Below are 17,628 nucleotides of genomic sequence, written 5' to 3' on the forward strand. Positions count from 1 at the left end.
CAAAGGTTTTGGCAGCAAATTGAAGAATGTTGAGTGACTTTAACAGATCGGTACAGTATAAATTGTTTCATATCAACCCAAAAGTGTGTCACAGTGGTAATTTTGGACCTCATCAGCGACTTTGTCCTTGAACCAACCCCGTTAAAACTTGTATGTGCCCTGAACCACTCCAGCTCAGTGTATACTGCCCCCATGTGGTGAGACTATGGAAACATATTTCCAAAAAGACGTGAGGAAACAGTGAAGATGTCTTTTAAATAATGGATTTTTATTTCTATTTATAAGAGGAATGCTTTTCTTTCTCAGCTGCTTTCAGTTGGTCAGTTTTGAAAACTGCTTAAAGTCACGACATTGACTGTGTTCCGCATCATGAGTCTCATAGAGATAGACAATGCTGGTTTTTAGTTATTTTTGCTATAACGCTGTAGGTTATTGAGACCGGGAAAAAAAAAAAAAAACAATAAATTTAACATAAAACTGGTTATTTGTGGCATTTTAGATTTACATCCAGGAGCCCAAAAAAGAAGCACGAGTTCTGCAGTTTCAATAGGCTTCTTGCAAACCGTTTACACGTGGTAAAAAATAAAAAATGGATGATTGACAGGCTTTACATGCAGTAGTGTGTATCGATTGAAGCAACAGCAGGAGTAAAAACGTAAAAATGCCACCCGCTAAACTTGATTTTTATCAAAGGTTTCTTTAGTCTTTACAGCGGGAGCCACCGCCATCTAGTGGTACAAAAGTGTAGCACTGATTGCACAAACGTGCAGAGGAAAATGTTTCCAATACTTGGTTTGATTCACGGAACTGTTCAATACACGATATTGGTTTTCGATGAGATTAAAGTAACCATATTGTGGGGGGGTGGGGGGGACAACAACAGGACTGTTTTTAATGGTAATGATATTCATCTCTAGCCTGAACTGAACTCCACAGAGAAACCCAGTCCTTAACTTCTTCTGCACGCTCCAAGCTAAAACTCAGACTTGTGGAAATCAGCCCCGTGTGACGTCACAATCGGCGCTGCTGCTGCTGCTGCTGCTGCTGCTGCCCTGTGAGATCTCTGAGGTCCTACGGCTGCCTCAACGTGTGGAAGGGCCCACAGGTTTCCACTTATGCAGGAAGCTAAGAGGCACTTTCACGGTGGATATCCTCACAACATTAGCGTATTTGAGTGGAGAAAAGTCCAATTTGAACATTTCCAGTTCTAAAAAAAGTGCACACACTCCACGCCGCTGCCAAACGCCAATATCCTGAGATTACATTTCTGCCAAAGAAGCCTGGCAGGAATACGCTTTGCCTGTCAGTGAAATCTGAAAAAAAAGAAGAAAAAGAGAGAGAAAAAAGAACTTATAATTTATGAAGAGCGCTAAGGCTTTGTTGTAATGAACGTCTTCTAAATCACATTTGGAAAATGTTTAAAATCCTGGACTCCAGAAGAGGGGATTAGAGAGGAATAAAACTAACAACTTCATCAAATCAGACTCTCAGCTTTCACTTGATGTATTTTCTTTTCATCCAAATCGTCGGCTCAACGAATTTGCCGATTTGTACTGAGCTCGTATGAGAAAACAAATATTAAATGGGCAAATACCTCTCATCTGATCTCGTCTCATCCTAAGCGTTAACGACAAGGGCCATATCAAATTAAAGTATGATTCCGGAAAGTTAAAACAAGTGCAGTGCTCAACAGTAAATTTGACCAAAGAAGTTGCAAACTTCTTCTGAGTGTTTATCACAGCTGCCTATTAAGTAAATTATGGCGCAAACAACAAAGTCCACGGTGGAGGAGAGGGGGGGGTGGGGGGTAGGGGTGGGGGGGGGACTGCCAAAGACAGCAGCTTGTTAATCAAACCAGGGCTGCTTTTTGATTAGCAGATTAATTTGCTCCCCTGGGAGCCAAGTACAACTACTGCGAACATCATTAGTTTGGTCCCTGCGATGTGAGAGGATACGGCTGATCGCTCTCACCCATTTTCCTCCAAGTGAAGAAATCCCCATGGCAGCCAACCTCTCACTGCGCTCTGATTTCCTGACAGTTGTTTGCGAGGCACAGCGAAAGATACAAGTCTCCTCAAAACAGGGTTTAAGTTTTAGACGGTCCCTGACAGCAAAAATAAATAAATAAAATAAGCTGGGTTGTCTAACTGACAGCTGACGGATACAAATGTTTGCACTTGGATCCATCATTTTCAGTCAACATCAGCTCACCATTTATCAGTAAAGGATTACATTTTATAGGTTGCGATGATTTTACACAAAATAAACTAACCGCTGACTGACTTACAAACCTTTACTGCCATAGGATCTATCGAATGGATTTCATGCCTGTCATTTGCTGAAGGAGGATCAATCCAAAAGGCCCAGATTACACCCAACAAGCAAAATTGAAGTTACAGTTGCATTCGGGATTTTCTCGGAAACTGCTGCAATGAGTGTCAAGTGTGCGATCAGTCCAACATCAAGACACGAGACGGAATTTTGTACATAAACACATTTTTTTTTTTTTTTTTTAACTCAGCCCGATATAGGATACACATGAGAAAATAAAAAGAAAAAAAAAAAAACAAAGTCTAAGAGAACTACTTCCCTTTGTGGAGCTAATGATATGACAAGTTTAGTATCAGCTTCAGATCCCCACTCTACAGCTGTCAGCATGAGCCGCTGTGGCCAGTGAGGAATAAAGCGTAATCACATGCTACAACCGACCTGAGGCTTTATTTATTTTTTGTTGCTTTTTTTTTATTTTATTTTTTAAGATTTGTTTCTTTAAAAGACAATGCAAAAAAAAAAAAAAAAATGAAAACATACGATTCCCTCGGCAGTCACTATGTTTTTTTTTTTCTCTGGAAATGGCATGGAATGTCATCTTGGAATTGCAGGTAGTAAGAAAAAAACAGAAAAAAAAAAGAACGTTTTCTGCACACCCAGAAAAACAAAATGAGAAACTGGACAACGTCTGAATCCCAGAATAATGTTCCCAGGCTGCTACTGTGTGTGTGTGAGGCATTAACAAAAACAATAAAAATAATAACCAAAAGAAAAAAAATAAACAACACCTTCGTCCAAAATGTGACAAAGATAAAAAAATAAAAATAAAAAACAACCGAGACCTGCTGCTGTGAACCAATGGTCCTCAAAACTGTGGATATGAAGGGGAGAAAACACCACCTCGATGCTCGAAAGGTACAGAGGGTACGTTACATTTGACACTGCTCTCAGGTCAGCTTCAGAGTCCAATGTGTAGGAACTGACAGTCACAGATACAAAGCAAAGACTGATGAGGATAAAAAGGAGTCTTTAACATTTAACTAGTGTTAGTCCTTTTTTTTTTTTCTTTTTTTTCTTTTTTTTTTTTTAATCGCTCTTGTAAATTACACAAAGTGCAAATTTTTCATTATATTACATCATAACCAATTTTTTTCCTTAAGAAATTGTTCTATTATATAACAATGAAAAACAATCAAACCCTAACCTTTAACCGACCCCCACCTTACCTGCTAACCACCAGAATATTTTTCTTACAAAAAAAAAAAAAGAAAAAAAGGAAACCACTAAAAACATGCTGCAAGGACACCCACCGATTGGTTTTCAAACTTGACTAACGCCTCCACACAGGCCCCCTCGAATCTCATGAAGTACACCACTTACTGTCAGCGTGCGTTTATCATTAAAATATATATTAATCTATCATTAAATAGTATACCTCTTGCACAGTCTTGCATGCACTGAAAAGCATTGTAGGCAAGCTGTACAAGGAGAGGTGGACGGACTTGCTCAGGCTGTAGGCTCCGGGACAGGTCCAGGCACTCTATCGCCACCTGTAAACGTTTTTTTTTTGTTTGTTTGTTTTGTTTTTTCGTTGTCGTCTTTTTTTTTTTTTTTCTTCTCTTTTTTTTGCCCTTTACTCCTCGCAACCACGTCAGTCCAAAAAAAGATGGTTCTCCAGTGTGTTTCAGTTGAGTGAGAATTTGCTCCTGTGAGAGTGTGGTGCGTCTGTGTGAGTGCGTATTTGTGTCCGTGTGTGTGCGTGCGCGCGTGTGTCCGTGTGTACAGTCCTAAATTCAGTTTCACAAAAAGAACTGCTGAGATCACTGCAGTTTTGTTCCAAGCTTTCGTTGTCTGTTCCTGGTGGAGGGGGTGGGGAGGAGGGAAAAAAAGAAGGAAGAACGTTTAGTCCTGCAACATGGGTACTGGCAGAAATATAAAGAATCCACAAATCCACTGATGTCTCATGACTGAACAATAGTGACAATGAACTGAGAAATAAGAGAAAACCCACGGTAGCCGCGTCTCCATTAACGCCGAAATTTTGAAAAACCTCTCGAATATCACTAAAAGGTTTTTACTCTCTTGTTAGGTGGTTTTTCCAGACGTATCTGTATAGAGGGCTATCGCAAAAGTGTCACGACATTACTTTTTTTGCATTTACACGCCACCAGATGTGACGTACGGGGTCACGTGACCAGTTTACTTCGAGTGAAAATGGAACGTTCAGTTTGGCCGGAAGGCGAAGACAGAATATTTTTTTTTACGAGTAATCAAAGACAAAAATCTAACAACCACTCTTGACAGCAAACAACAACAAAATGCAGATCTATTGCGGAATGTTTTTCGTACCTCCACCCTCCTCAAAGTGGGGTCGAGATTTTACCAGCGCTACGGCTTATGCGCTTCACACCATTCAATGCAGACACCTGCAAATCGCAATTGTACTTTGTCGAAACTTTGAGAAATATCGCTTCTATTTTGCGAAAAGAAAATGTACTGGAAACGCCGCTGGTCAGCTGACCAGCGTAAACATTTATTTACGGTTGCTAAGGTGGAGATAAACATGCTGCCGACAGAGGAACGTCCCTGAAAATTCTCCATTTATGAGAGGCTCCATATTTTAGCCATTTTCAGGTCAGATCAGAAAAGCAAATTAAACAAAACACTCCGCTCACTGCTGACACTCAGGACGTTTACATGCACAGCTTAATCGAGCTCTGCTCAAAGTTCTGTTTAGGCGTCTAATTGCACTTCTGTCCTTGTCCCAGTTCACATGCAACTGAGAAAGTGGAATTACTGACGGGATCGTGTCCTCTTTGTCAACGCCAGGGGGCGATAGCACTCGTTTCAGCTTGTTAACACACCCCTGACCTCTTATGCGGCATAATAATAAACAACTGGAGCGTGATACAACGTTGGTGTTATGTCCCTGCTGGACTGGTTTCCTCGCCGAACAGCTGCAGATGTGCTGCGCCGTCGACAGCGGATTCTCCACAAATTCACAAACTTGCACAACGCCACTGCCGGTTTATAAAGTGGCAGCCCACGCAGTCCACCGCAGCGAAAATGCTTCTGTAAGTGAGTCTTATGTACCAGTGACATTTAAAAAAGGAAGTAAAGAAAATATGATATGCACAAATGTGCCTCGAGCTGGACTCCATTTCACTTCAACAAATAACCAGTACAACATCTATCACCTCTGTAAGCCACCAAGACTCACAGCAAAAAAAAATGTGGCCCACTTTTTTGTTGCAATATGACAAGTATGCATCCAAGATGACGACTTACCTCGCCTCTGATCTGGTCACTGTATACTCAAACCACAGGATGTTGGGGATGAGGCTTGTGTCCCGCACCAGGAAGTACTCTGAAATTGGCCTATCATTCAAAACAAAAGAAGACAGACGAAGCACACAATTAGAGCGACTGCATTAGGCCAGTCGTCACCACTTATTCAGGCTAAGGTTGAATCGTTTGTCCCCTGGGACGAGACAAGGAAGCAGAGAAATGAGAGCACGACTTACCACGCGGCTATTTTGGGGAATATTGGTGTCAAAACTTCCTGCGTTATGAAGAACCAGACTATGCCGATCGTACTGCCGGCAATGCCACCATAGAAGACCTGACCCCAGGTGTGATACAACAAGTAAACCCTGACAAAAGAAATTACATGGTATTACAAAACCTTTTTTTTTTTTTTTTTTCTTTCCCGGGATGCAAGCATGCTCGAGAGCTGACTATTACCTGCTGTATGAGACTGATAAGGCTATGCCCAACAGGACGATGGACAGTATGTGTCTCCATAGCAGGTCCACACATCGAGCATTGTTCGTTTGATGCATTCTGAAAGCAGATTATGAAAAAAAAGTTACTCTGAAATATTCCCCAAAAAACATGCATCGATCACATGCATCTAATTAGATCAATTACTGGTCAAATGCTTGATATAATATTATTGTAGGCGTGGAGTAAGACGCAGCACTAAGCATGACAGGAAAAGTTTCAATCATTTCTTCACTTCGCACCTTTACATTTAAGGCAAAAGGACAAAAACACAAACCTTAAATAAAGGAAAAGAAAGAAGTAAACAACGAAGAACCAGATGAGCTGGGAATGACTGGATGGCATCCCATATTCTGAGGGCACGTTTGTGTGAGCCCCTGCGGGAGAACACGAGAATGTGATTAAACACCACAACACAGGATAAAACTTATGATAATTAATATGAGGGTTGGATTGTAAAAAAAAAAGAAAAAAGAAAAAAAGTAATATTTCATATTATACAGTACATTTATTTTCATGCAACTGGGTTGTTTTTTTCTAATCTGATGTGACACCAATTTTACAAATGCACTTTCATTTAACAAGCTCCTCACATTGTGACAACCAAACTGAGTGAACAATTTAAAATAATTTATACAAGCTCTGGCTCTAGTCCTTACATCGACAAAGATTTAGCCGTGTGGGGAAACGATGACAACTTGATCACTTGTGACAATGGCCTATTTAAAGCCCTGCATTTGCTTTGGTATTCGTGGCACTGTTTGATACTATTTGTTTTACAGCTGACGCGGTGCTCTGCAGGTGAAAAGATGATGCAATGTGATTGATTGATGCCGTTAAGACACTTCATATTTTGATGTTTTTGCAATGCCTCCCTGCCCTGCCAACTCCTTGCATAGTCACGTTGCTTTGCTCACCTGCACAAGGGCGCGGCTCTCTGAGAATGTGCTTTAGCACCCAGTTCACCCCTTCATTCAGGATGATCCCCCCGAAGAAGGAAATCTGAAATATGTAGTGGAGAAAAAAAAAAAAAATCAATATCTGATCCAGTCGACATTACTTTTTAAAGGAGGTAAAAGTCTGTTAACTTCCATTTAGGACGGATTTCATCATGCAGAACCTTTTCTAAACTGGATGGGCTGGTCTTACCGTGTGCAGCTCTCGTTTGAACACTATAAGTGTTACAAAGCCCACGAGGATTGCTATGGGTATAAGGCTGATGTAAGCCAGCACTTGTCCCGTCAGATCACCTGCAACACCGTGACAAAGTTCTTATACAACAGAGAAGAGCATTAACAAGGAATGTAACCAAAGAAAAGTGAGACTTACGAGCACACAGTGAAACCCGGATGGACAAAATATTAACTCGTTTCATGGAAATAGTGACGATTTGGGGGGTGGGGGGGTGGGCACTGAAATGATCGAAAATAACCGCAGGGCAAAACAAAAAAAAAGTGCTTTTGATGATGAAGTAACCTCAGTACAACGTGGTATTGTTGGTTTTATTAGTCATTATCAGGCCAGGCAGTTCGCTAATACGTTAGCCTGCCTTGGCTACAATAAGAAATTTGTAACATGTACACATTACCTCGGGGAAATTAATAGCGCAATGTCATTTCTTATCGTTAAATTTGTACGATAATTTAGAGAGTGCAAAGTATCGTCGGAAAATTCCGACAGAACATTGCGAAGTCGAAATTAAAACACCCGGCTAACGTGCTAGCTAGCCTTCATTGTGGACATTGACGCCAACTGCGCATGCGGCGCCATCTCACAATTTGGCAGCCCGGGTTACATTCCCCGCTGCGCTCCGGCTTCTCACAGCGTCTCACAATTTGGCGGTATGACCAACGGCTGTGTCCATTCAGTAGCCCGCAAACACACGCACGTCGACCGTTCGAAGACGGCCGCAGGTTAACAGCGCCTCGACAGTTACGAGAAACAAAATAAGTGTACATACCCTCGGGAAACTCTATGTGTGTCAAAGATATGGACCGCCATCGAGGTGGTGCCGAGCACTGCTCTTCTAACGCCATCTTACCCGGACACAACCGGGTTGCTACGCCGCCACGCCCCAGACACGTGTCCCACCAATGATGAGCGGGGCTCTGTGATCAAACGGTGACCGGCTGAGGGAAAGTGGACCAATCAGAGCCGCTTGCACTGGTGCTGATACGGCGTCCATAGAGAAGAATTATTGAATGAACAAAAACACACAAATCCTGTACTTCGCATTAAAGCGACCAAGTACGTTCATTCAAGGGGGAGAAAAAAAGAACACATTCCTCAACAAGTTTAAGCGTAGTGATCAATATACTCTATTGGTTATCTATATTCATTAATTACTCCCATGGAGTTTTGTAAATCCTGGAATAATATGAGTAATTAGATGAGTAATTAGAAAAATGTGGTGGTCCTTATAATGTCACATAAAATGAGGCACCCTTTGCCCTTCAATTGTGTTTGTAAAATTAAACAGTTTTTTTAATACATATAATTTCTATCAAAAGATTATAATTGAGCCATGAAAACAAACACTAGAGGTACCACTATGTGACCAAAAGAGTAAAAGGAAAATGGTGGTGGAAAAGAGACGCACGAAACTACAAAACAGGACAGAAAATCTACACATTAACTGCCAATTTGCTAGTAATTAATGTACATGTATTTCAAGGACATGACAAGGACAATTTGAAAATGTTTTTCAAAGTGTATATTGAAGAATAAGACGTCACACTTTTCATGAATTTATTCTGATAAAAAAGAAATAAATCCATCTCGGCCACAGGACAAATTCAGTCTTGCTTCTTAACAAATGGGAACGAATAGGGATGGATTTGGAATATCAGGCAATTGGGAAAAGGCATGATACATTTTTTTAATCACTAAAATCAATTTGCAGTGTGCTGACATTGTAATTAAATAAGACAAAAAGTGTATATTAAAAAAAATAAAAAATAAAAATAAAAAAAACTTAAATATAGGACACTTGTTTACTTGTTTGACAGAAGTTGTGTTTTACATTTTGGCCAGACAAAGTATTTGTCCATAAAATCTATATATCTTTATATAATTATATTATTAATTATATATTCACTTATTAATGCCCAAATGGAATTTAAGAGACTCTAAAATCCTAAATGCTTCTATCTTTTTGGGGGATTCTCAAACCTGAGGGAAAAAAAAAATCCAAGGATGGGTTTAAATGGTGGGACATCGATCAGTGCACTTCACTGAATCGAGACCGTTAACATGCTGGGGCTTTAAAGAAACACACTTGACCACCTCATTTCAGTGTACAAATGACAAATGGAGGACCAATGTGCGGACACACAACTAAATGAGGGGTTTAAACAGTTGCATTTCCCACATAAAGCACCCACAGGTGCATATGAACTTGCAACTCTACAAGTTCAGGTCTACAACAAGAAGATTTAAACAAAACTAAGGGGGGGGAATAAAATGTTGGATAAATTCCAGAATACCATCTCAGATTATATTTTTACTGGGAATGATAATTTCTCTAAATATATAGAGAAACATATACACTAAAATATGCATTTTTATAACGTCTGCCATTTCGAACAGTTATATATTCTATTTATATTCTTTCTTTCTTTCTTTTTGTTGGGGGGGGGTTCTGATAAAGTGCTTAATGGCTTTGTACACAAAATACACATCAATCTCAGTTATTGAACCGTCTGTATTTACATGTATGAGCCATGTTTGACAGAAAAAATACGTAAGGGTTGACTTTTGGCGAAAGAGGCAAGAGGGGCAACAAACGTTTAAGATTTCAAAGGCCCATGTGTAACATGTTCATATTTGTCATCATATGAAGTCAGCAAAATAAACTTTTCATTGTCATTGCCCAGTAATGCATATGTATATTTACAAAAACAGTGGGCCCACTTACAGGTTGTACTTTCCCCACACTGTAATATACTTTCTCAGCAGTAGCTACACACACTGGGCCTTTAAACAACACAAAAACTAACTTGGACAATCGGAAGGATTTTCAGGTGAAAATAAAAACAATTAAAAAAAAAAAAAAAACTGACGGAGGTTTATTCCCCTTTCTCGTGAATGCAGGCCAACGGCAAACATTCTAAGCTGCCACTGTCAGTAACACAGTCATTTCACATCCTTCGTTTTACAGTTTGCCAACATTAAAGGGGCAGTAGCACTGGCAGTTTGAGTCCCGCTCCATCCCAGTCCTTGGGCAAGACAAACACCAAAACGCCTCGTATCAATGCAAGAGAATAGTCGACGGTGGTCAAGCGAGTAGTTTACCACGGAAAGCATTCATCTGGCGTCAATGTATAATGGTTTCAACGTGGGGGGCTTTGGGTGTCTTGAAAAGCGTCATACAAGTCCAAGCCATCGTTATTACAAAACAATAAAGAGCTGCATTTGTGATTGCAAAAAAAAAAAAAGAAGAAAGAAATTGTGCCCAAAATCAGTGTGTGTGTGCTCTTAAGAGTTTACCTAGAGTGACAGAACATGTTAACCTCAGTGCATCTGATTTGCTGATTACTGACCGTCTCCACAAAACTCAGATCCTCACTGCTAACGTTCGTGAAAAAAAATCAAACAAAACAAAAAACAGGAACGATAATTAAGGGCTTGATGATTTGAACATGCTATAGAACCATGGAAACAGTTTTGTTACTTGTATCAGTAGGTGTATGCGTCCTCAAAAGAGCCAAATCAAATGAGACCTGTGAACTAAATGCGGTGAAAAAGAGTTTAACCTTTCGCACCTCAGCTGTATCAGCAACATGGGAGGCTTTGCAAGCAAACAATGTTGCTTAACGTCATAAAATGTTACTTTCGGCATTTCCTATTAGCCACCTACATTTATTCTGTATGGGGTGTTTATCTAATATGTGGCATCTCATCCTAGTGGATCGAATCAGATTAGAACAGGTGCAGAGATTACAGAGGAATCAACAACAGTCAATTTGGAGAGGATTCTACAACCACCCTCGATTCATCAGTTGCCAAGCCCATCAGGAATGATCGTGTTGTTTTCTTTTCTTTTCTTTTTTTTTGAAACAAGAACGCATCCCCTTAAATATAAAACATACAAATGCGCAGCATCAACAGATCCTCATGCTGAACGACGAACACTATGATTTCTCAACACGCTCTGTGGGTCAGATGAACAAAACGGTTTCCACCGTGTGGAATCACAAAGTGGAGGTCTCTATGTGTTCAATGGGCGGAGTTTATACCACCGCAGCTGCTAACAAGAGGGAGATTGACATGATCCACCGGGTGGTCCTTTGAAGAAGTTGAACTACAGGTGATTACACAGAGGGAGAGATTCTCCGCCTGTGGATAAACTCAAAACGCTGGTCGTGATTGTGTCACAGCAGCATGGCGACGGAGAGTAAAAGCACGTACAAGCCCGGTGGAACATCGGCGGCCTCAGTTGGGGGCCGAGGAGCCGCCGGCATCTCTGTGCAAGGCCCCGTTGAGCTCCACCAGGCTGTCGATTCCCAGGTAGCCCAGTAGGATGTCGCTGCGGCGGTGGGACAGTTTCAGAATGTCCTCAGCCAAACACTGGGCGGAGGTGAAGCGGACCTTGTCGTGGTCGAACATATCCTTGAGGTACTGCACGATTTGTTGCTGCGGAGAACGTGGGAGAAACGGAGGCAACTTGAAGGTGAAATGGGTTGGGTTGCAGCTTGACTTTGGTAAACAAACAGTTTACATGTCACACTGGATGTTGAGTCTTGCTGTTGGTCCTCTCTTTGCACTAGGACTATAATTCAGACATAATACAAAACACATAATTTATTAAACTCTCATGAATAAGTTTTAGTTATTTTGCTGAATTTAATTTTTTTTGTACAAAACATTCCAGTAAGATTGAGACATACAGGTGGTCCCATGAATTGGCAAACACTGTCATATCAATTCAAACCTGATCCTTTCTCTAAAGTTGTTGGACACCCTATGATAATCTCGGAGGACAGAGCTACATATGATTTAAACTGTAGCTACAGCAGTACAGCAGTACAGCGACTGTTGCAGGCACATGTATGTTTATCAACATACATTCAATTCAAAGCTGATTTAAAAAGGTTGGAATCCTCCTTACCTTGAAGATGGTACAGACTTCGCTGAGGTGCCGCCTGGGACCCAGAAACCCAAAAGCTAAAACCGGGCTCACATGTTCTGATATGGCATAGAAATGGGAGATGAAGCCATCGGGAACCTGTGTGGAGAGGCGGATCGAGGTGTCAAGATGCGTGGACGCCAGGCAGCGTTCTCAGCATGTGACCGCAGGTCAACTCACCATGAGAAGACGTCTTTTCGCTTTCAAGACAGACCAGCAAGCTGTTGCCAGAGCCTGGCAACAAAATAGAAGCACACCATTCCCTGGTTAGATAGGTGAAACATATTGAAGAGCTGTGCGATGCGTCGACGTGCAGTTTATTAACCGTCTCTTTAAAGCTGTCGGAGAGCCAGCGGTTCCGCAACACGGCCACCACAGAGGAGGGGGGGCTCTCCAGGTCTTCAAAGGCATCCATCAGGATGAAGTCCAACACAATGTCAAAGAAGTTCATACACACCACCTGCAGGTATCAAAGGGATTGAAGAGATGTTGCTTTAAAAAAACCTGAAGGGAATTTTGAACCAACTTTCAAAAGTCTGCACCCACCAGAGGGTTTGGGCACATTTCATGCATGACACACAAAAAACAATCGCTTGATGTTAAGAACCCCTGTGGTACATCATTCATAAAAAACAATATAATTGCATGTGCTTACTGAACTATTTTAAGTAGCAGGAATGCACTCAGCAATACTCACCCCACGGCCGTCCAGCTCCATCTGAGTGACTGGCCATGTTTCTTCTCTCTGAGTATACAGCAACATGTCCTCATAGCTCTCCAGAAAGGCCTTGGCACTCTTATTCAAAGGAATACATGAAATAGTTAATACACTTCATTGTAAAGTTAAAGTGGGACGTGCGTGGGCGAAAGCATTAAAAACCTGTTTTACCTTGTTTGCTTTCACCATTATGCCTGTAATCATTTGCTTCCCCGTCTCCATGAAAAAGGTGCGATGGCTTTCATCTAACAAAAGGATCTGAGGGAAGAAACAGCGGGAGGTTGTTCTTGTCAGTGAGTGCTGAGAATTCACGGCATACTCGATTAAAGCAACACTATGGCGTTCTCCACTTTAAAGTATATAACTTGAAAACCATGTCTATGACCAACAACAGGGAGAATTGACACGAGTGGTGGGGATATGAGGTTTAAAAGAAAACATTTTTAACTAACAAACAAACCTGGAATGCCTGCCTCACACAGTGAAGCTTAGCAAGGTAGTCTTGGTCACCATAACATTCAAGTAATTCAGTCCTGGTTAAAAAAAAAAAGAAAGAGAGAGAGAGAGAGAGAGAGAGAGAGACACACAGAGAGGGTGTAAAAAGAGTCATTTTGAGTGGCAGTTATCAGAAAAAGACTGACACATTGTTGTAGCGCTATCAGTCATGCACATTTATGTTTCCGACTACTTATAATAAAAGTTCACGTTCACTTGTCTTGTTCTTCACAAGCGCCTACCTCAAGGACCTGTAGGCCACTTTGTCTTCCCGAACTAGAGACAAGGCTTCTTCATACAGAGCTGCTGGCTTCAGTGGCGGGTAGACATCTTCTAATGACATGGCATCAAACAGCTGCACACACAACAACAGACAGATCAGCGTCGGGCTCAAGGTCTGATCCCAAGACTTGAAGGCCCAGTTCTAGTCAGTGGATCCAGAGTGGCATCAACCACCAGTCAGGATGATCAAACAGCCAATCAAAAGCTGAAGATGTGATGATCGTGACCTGATAAAAACTGTAGACTTGTAATGCAATATGGCTGCCTTCATCAGTTATTACACAAGGACAAGATTCTTTCTTTTTTTTTTTTTTTTTTCAATTTTGTGACATTAACTTAAAAAAATCTAAAGTTTAATTCAAATTCTTGCCAGTAGATCATTTTGAAAGTTGCACTATCAGGCTCTAAGAGTCTGTTTACATGTTAAGCGTTGGCTTTTCACTTATGAGTCATTTATGAGTAGAAGAGAGGGATCAACCTCTGCAGCTGAGAAGAAGGAATCATCCGAGGTGATGGTCGTCGCGTCGTCATCGCGCCGCCTTCGGACGCTCTCCACGTGAGGCAAGATAAGAGTTCCTTCACTCTCTGCGGAAAACGGCAAGAAAAATGTGATTGTAGGGGGTCAAAAAAGACCTCCACTCGGGACCTTTCTATTTTTTTTCCTTTTCTTTTTTGAGCTACTTATGAAAGCCTAATACGACCCGTACCGAAGTCTGCCAACACACTTTCAGTTGGAATGCTGCTGCCAAAATCTTCTTGCAGGTGGTACGCTCTGTGCAGCAGCGACTCCAGCTTCTCAGCAAACACTTTGTTGTGGGCTTCACCCTAAATACCAAGTGAGAGGAAAAACATGAGGCCCTGCGTACTTTGACTTGATGCAAGAACTCAATTACATTCGTTTGCAGTTTTTTTTTTTTTTTTTTAAGTACAACTAAATATACTTTATACAGAGATATAATGCACCACATTGAGCAACCTCAAAAACACCACAAGTGCAAAAGCTCAGAAACTTCATTACCACAGGAGGATCTCCACAAGCTGCCCCCTCAAGAGCAAGGCTGTTGTTGCTGGACGTTGAGAGGGTCTGATGGCGAATATTCAGCGCCTGTTCCCACTTCTGCAGCGCTTCCTCAAACAGCTCCATCCCTGGTGAGAAATCAGCAACGTGGCTCAAACCAAGAACTTGTTTGTGTCCAAGTTGAAAATTATGTTCTGAATCAACTGCTTTGGTAAATACTGGGTTATTAGACATCTTGCACAATGAATAACTGCAAAATACCTACCCATTAAATAGAGATTCTCTACATTTGCGTCCTCTACTGCCCCTGACTCTTCCACCACAGGTTCTGCTTCCCAAGGTGTGGGTGGGTTGGCAGACTGGTTCGGGGAACTTGGGACTCGCATCTGTCCAGAAATGAAAAAAACACAATTGGGATAAGCAACAGAAACTATTAAAGGAAAAAACTTGTGATTTAAAAGAATAATTACAAAAATAGATTCAAATTTTAAAACTCACAGATGTAATACTGTGTGAGGAACTTGAGTGTTTGCTGGGAGCAATGGAGGAAATGCCACTCATTGTGTCATTGCTCCTTGTGCTTGGGCTCATCATCTGCCGGCCATTGAACTGACCTGAAAAGGGAGAAAAATCTTTGCGTCAGAATATTTTTCCAAAGATACTGACAAAATAGCAGTCCAACCATCAATCCTCTCAGCATGGGGGAATACCTCTCTTTAATGACGAGGGTCTTCCTGTCCTCAATAACGCATCAGGTATTCCCACCGTCTTCTGGCTCTCCCTCCTCTTCGTCACTTGTTTGCGTTTTCTTCCCCGTCTTTTCAGCTGATGAGCAGTCAAAGCCAGAGCGACACTGCCCAGCGCCGTGGCAAACAGCACCTTCTTCAAGCTTGGACTTAGCTTTAGCTGTGAAAATATGGACTGCGGGCAGAAAAATGGTGCATATTGAATTTGATTATCCAGCAGTTATGGCTATTGCTAGTCACGTTTTACTGACAGGTTCACAAGCATGAGAAACACACATGTGACACAGAAAATGAAAAGCCACATTTTAAATAAGCAATGTGTTTACCTGCCCGAAGGTGGAGTACAGAAACACAGGGATCTCGGCCACTGTCATGGCCAAAGCCTGGATGATGGGCATCCCTTCTGCTTGTCTCAATGACATCTCAGAAATGAAACTGTCAAAGAGCTACGGCTCTCCAAAGCTCAGATCCAGATTGACAGAGCCCTCCTTTCTGCTCCAAGACCAGCCAGCTCAGGGCTCACTGATGAACCACCACTCGACATCCACTCCTGGACTCGAACCCCACACAGGTCTGCTGTAGCTCGATTACCTTACAGTGGATAAGAAGTAGGTTTAATAATTATATTGTTATATAATAGAAGTCAGTGAGTTCATAAGGAGATATACTTTCTCTTTTTTCCTTTTGCAACAAAAAGGCTTTTGGTTACAAGGTTAACTTTCAGACATGGAATAAACTTGGGGTTTAAGATATTAACTAGAAGCAGCATTAGCTGATAAACAGCGTAACAACCTGAAATACTTCTAGCTACTTAGCAACGGACATAACTTGATCGTCAGGAATGCGCCTGTGTGGGCCAGTCCCTTATCCACATTAACATGACAAGAGGCTGGTGTCGTGAACAACGAATTAATGGCAGAAACAAAGAACAAAGCTCGAGTATATTCAAGTCAGGCTGGTTACTGATAAAGCAGACAGCCAAGAGAGAATTGGTTAAAATGTATCTGGTAAGTTAAAAGGGACGCTAGCCTCAAGCAGCTTCAAAAATGAGTAATTTGTAACATTGCCGGTTAAAAGATACCAAACACGAGGTTTGCCTTTGAGAAATGTCAGAGCAATTTCAACAACGCAAAAACAGCACCAACCGACAGGTGACAGCCTACATGCAAGACTGCTAATGCTAGCTCGCATGTACAGCTAGCCTCACCTAGCCTCATATGTCACATCACATCACTGCACCGTCCGGTCAAACCGTGGGCGTGAGATTTTAAACTGAAATCTTAGGCTAACCAGCAACATACAACGGCGGCACCGCTAACTACGTTGTCCCCCATAAGGTACATACCCAGGGAGTCCAATGTTACAAAGAAGGGCATTCCGGTGTCACAATTATTGAAAGCCGCAGACTAGCTTTCAGGGGCGACGATTTTTGATGTGCAGGGATACTGACATGAATGCTGACCAATGAGAGGACGCGCATAGGACAGCTGCTTTTATATTGACCAATCAGACGGAAAGTAAGGGAACCAATTGCTTCTACGGTCCAATGGGGTCATAGATCAAAGTGCAAAATCAGTTCCTGGGTTTTGAGTAGTTACGGAAAATGTAACATGTAATATTTTGTATTAAATGGTATAGTGTCATACTTTGCATTCCGTTGTTTGCAATTAATGATATGATATGATATGATATGATATGATATATTATATTACATTATATTGCATACCGGCAATGCCGCTTCCAACACCCTTCTCTGTACGATCCACTACCACACTAAAATCTTCTCAACTTTGCATTTTTGTCAAACTTGTATTTAACTTGCCACTTTCCACTTATTAAACTATTTTCTTTTCTTTTTTTTCTTTTTTTACACTTTCTTTATTCCTTACATGCACAATCATGGCAGGTTCTGCCACACCAACATTTCAGTGCCATATAACGTGACGTGACCAGCAAAAATCTATGAATCTTTGAATCTAGAATCTTTAAAACCGTTTTCCCAGTCATTCGTACTTTAAAATCTACATTTACGAGGGACACCTGAAGGGAGCATTACAAAGTTGGCCATGGGTGACACGATTTCCGATATTAGCGCCTTTCTATCAGAATAAAAGTGTAAAGTTAATTGAAGTACCTCTCAAAACATAACATTACCAAATCTTGTTACCATTTAAACTATAAATGATCG

At 41.3% G+C, this 17,628-nt stretch overlaps 3 protein-coding genes across 4 annotated transcripts in view; all 3 read right to left on the reverse strand.

Annotated features, from left to right (window-relative positions):
• LOC142880181 (kynurenine--oxoglutarate transaminase 1-like) overlaps nucleotides 1-17,628 on the reverse strand; it is a 94,059-nt gene that overhangs the window by 51,774 nt on the left and 24,657 nt on the right. The gene's annotated exons all lie outside the window — the stretch shown is intronic.
• dolpp1 (dolichyldiphosphatase 1) lies at nucleotides 2,450-8,159 on the reverse strand. Its single transcript, XM_076013842.1, has 8 exons — nucleotides 8,015-8,159; nucleotides 7,204-7,304; nucleotides 6,972-7,056; nucleotides 6,332-6,431; nucleotides 6,016-6,114; nucleotides 5,796-5,924; nucleotides 5,560-5,649; nucleotides 2,450-4,128 (listed from the first exon to the last, which is right to left on the reverse strand). Exons 1-8 carry the CDS (start codon nucleotides 8,088-8,090, stop codon nucleotides 4,092-4,094), a joined length of 717 nt encoding a protein of 238 aa, XP_075869957.1. The 5' UTR covers nucleotides 8,091-8,159; the 3' UTR covers nucleotides 2,450-4,091.
• Nucleotides 8,790-16,935, reverse strand: miga2 (mitoguardin 2). The gene is made up of 16 exons (XM_076013836.1): nucleotides 16,786-16,935; nucleotides 15,767-16,031; nucleotides 15,405-15,615; nucleotides 15,193-15,308; nucleotides 14,960-15,080; nucleotides 14,695-14,822; nucleotides 14,384-14,501; nucleotides 14,155-14,261; nucleotides 13,637-13,749; nucleotides 13,360-13,432; nucleotides 13,071-13,157; nucleotides 12,879-12,977; nucleotides 12,507-12,641; nucleotides 12,362-12,415; nucleotides 12,164-12,280; nucleotides 8,790-11,688 (listed from the first exon to the last, which is right to left on the reverse strand). Exons 2-16 carry the CDS (start codon nucleotides 15,860-15,862, stop codon nucleotides 11,488-11,490), a joined length of 1,776 nt encoding a protein of 591 aa, XP_075869951.1. The 5' UTR covers nucleotides 15,863-16,031; nucleotides 16,786-16,935; the 3' UTR covers nucleotides 8,790-11,487.

Source organism: Nelusetta ayraudi, unplaced genomic scaffold (genome assembly GCF_046127955.1).
Source record: "Nelusetta ayraudi isolate G7.1 ecotype Tasmania unplaced genomic scaffold, CSIRO-AGI_Nayr_v1 ptg000160l, whole genome shotgun sequence".
Classification (NCBI taxonomy): Eukaryota; Metazoa; Chordata; class Actinopteri; order Tetraodontiformes; family Monacanthidae; genus Nelusetta; species Nelusetta ayraudi.

Coding starts and splice junctions, on each gene's coding strand:
- miga2 (XM_076013836.1), bottom strand. CDS start 15,862: ATGTCATTGAGACAAGCAGAAGGGATGCCCATCATCCAGGCTTTGGCC. Junction 14,823..14,959: donor AGAGAATCTCTATTTAATGG/GTAGGTATTTTG, acceptor ATTTCTCACCAG/GGATGGAGCTGTTTGAGGAA. Junction 13,433..13,636: donor GTGGCCTACAGGTCCTTGAG/GTAGGCGCTTGT, acceptor TTTTTTAACCAG/GACTGAATTACTTGAATGTT.
- dolpp1 (XM_076013842.1), bottom strand. CDS start 8,090: ATGGCGTTAGAAGAGCAGTGCTCGGCACCACCTCGATGGCGGTCCATA. Junction 7,057..7,203: donor TCAAACGAGAGCTGCACACG/GTAAGACCAGCC, acceptor TACATATTTCAG/ATTTCCTTCTTCGGGGGGAT. Junction 5,925..6,015: donor TTATCAGTCTCATACAGCAG/GTAATAGTCAGC, acceptor TTCTTTTGTCAG/GGTTTACTTGTTGTATCACA.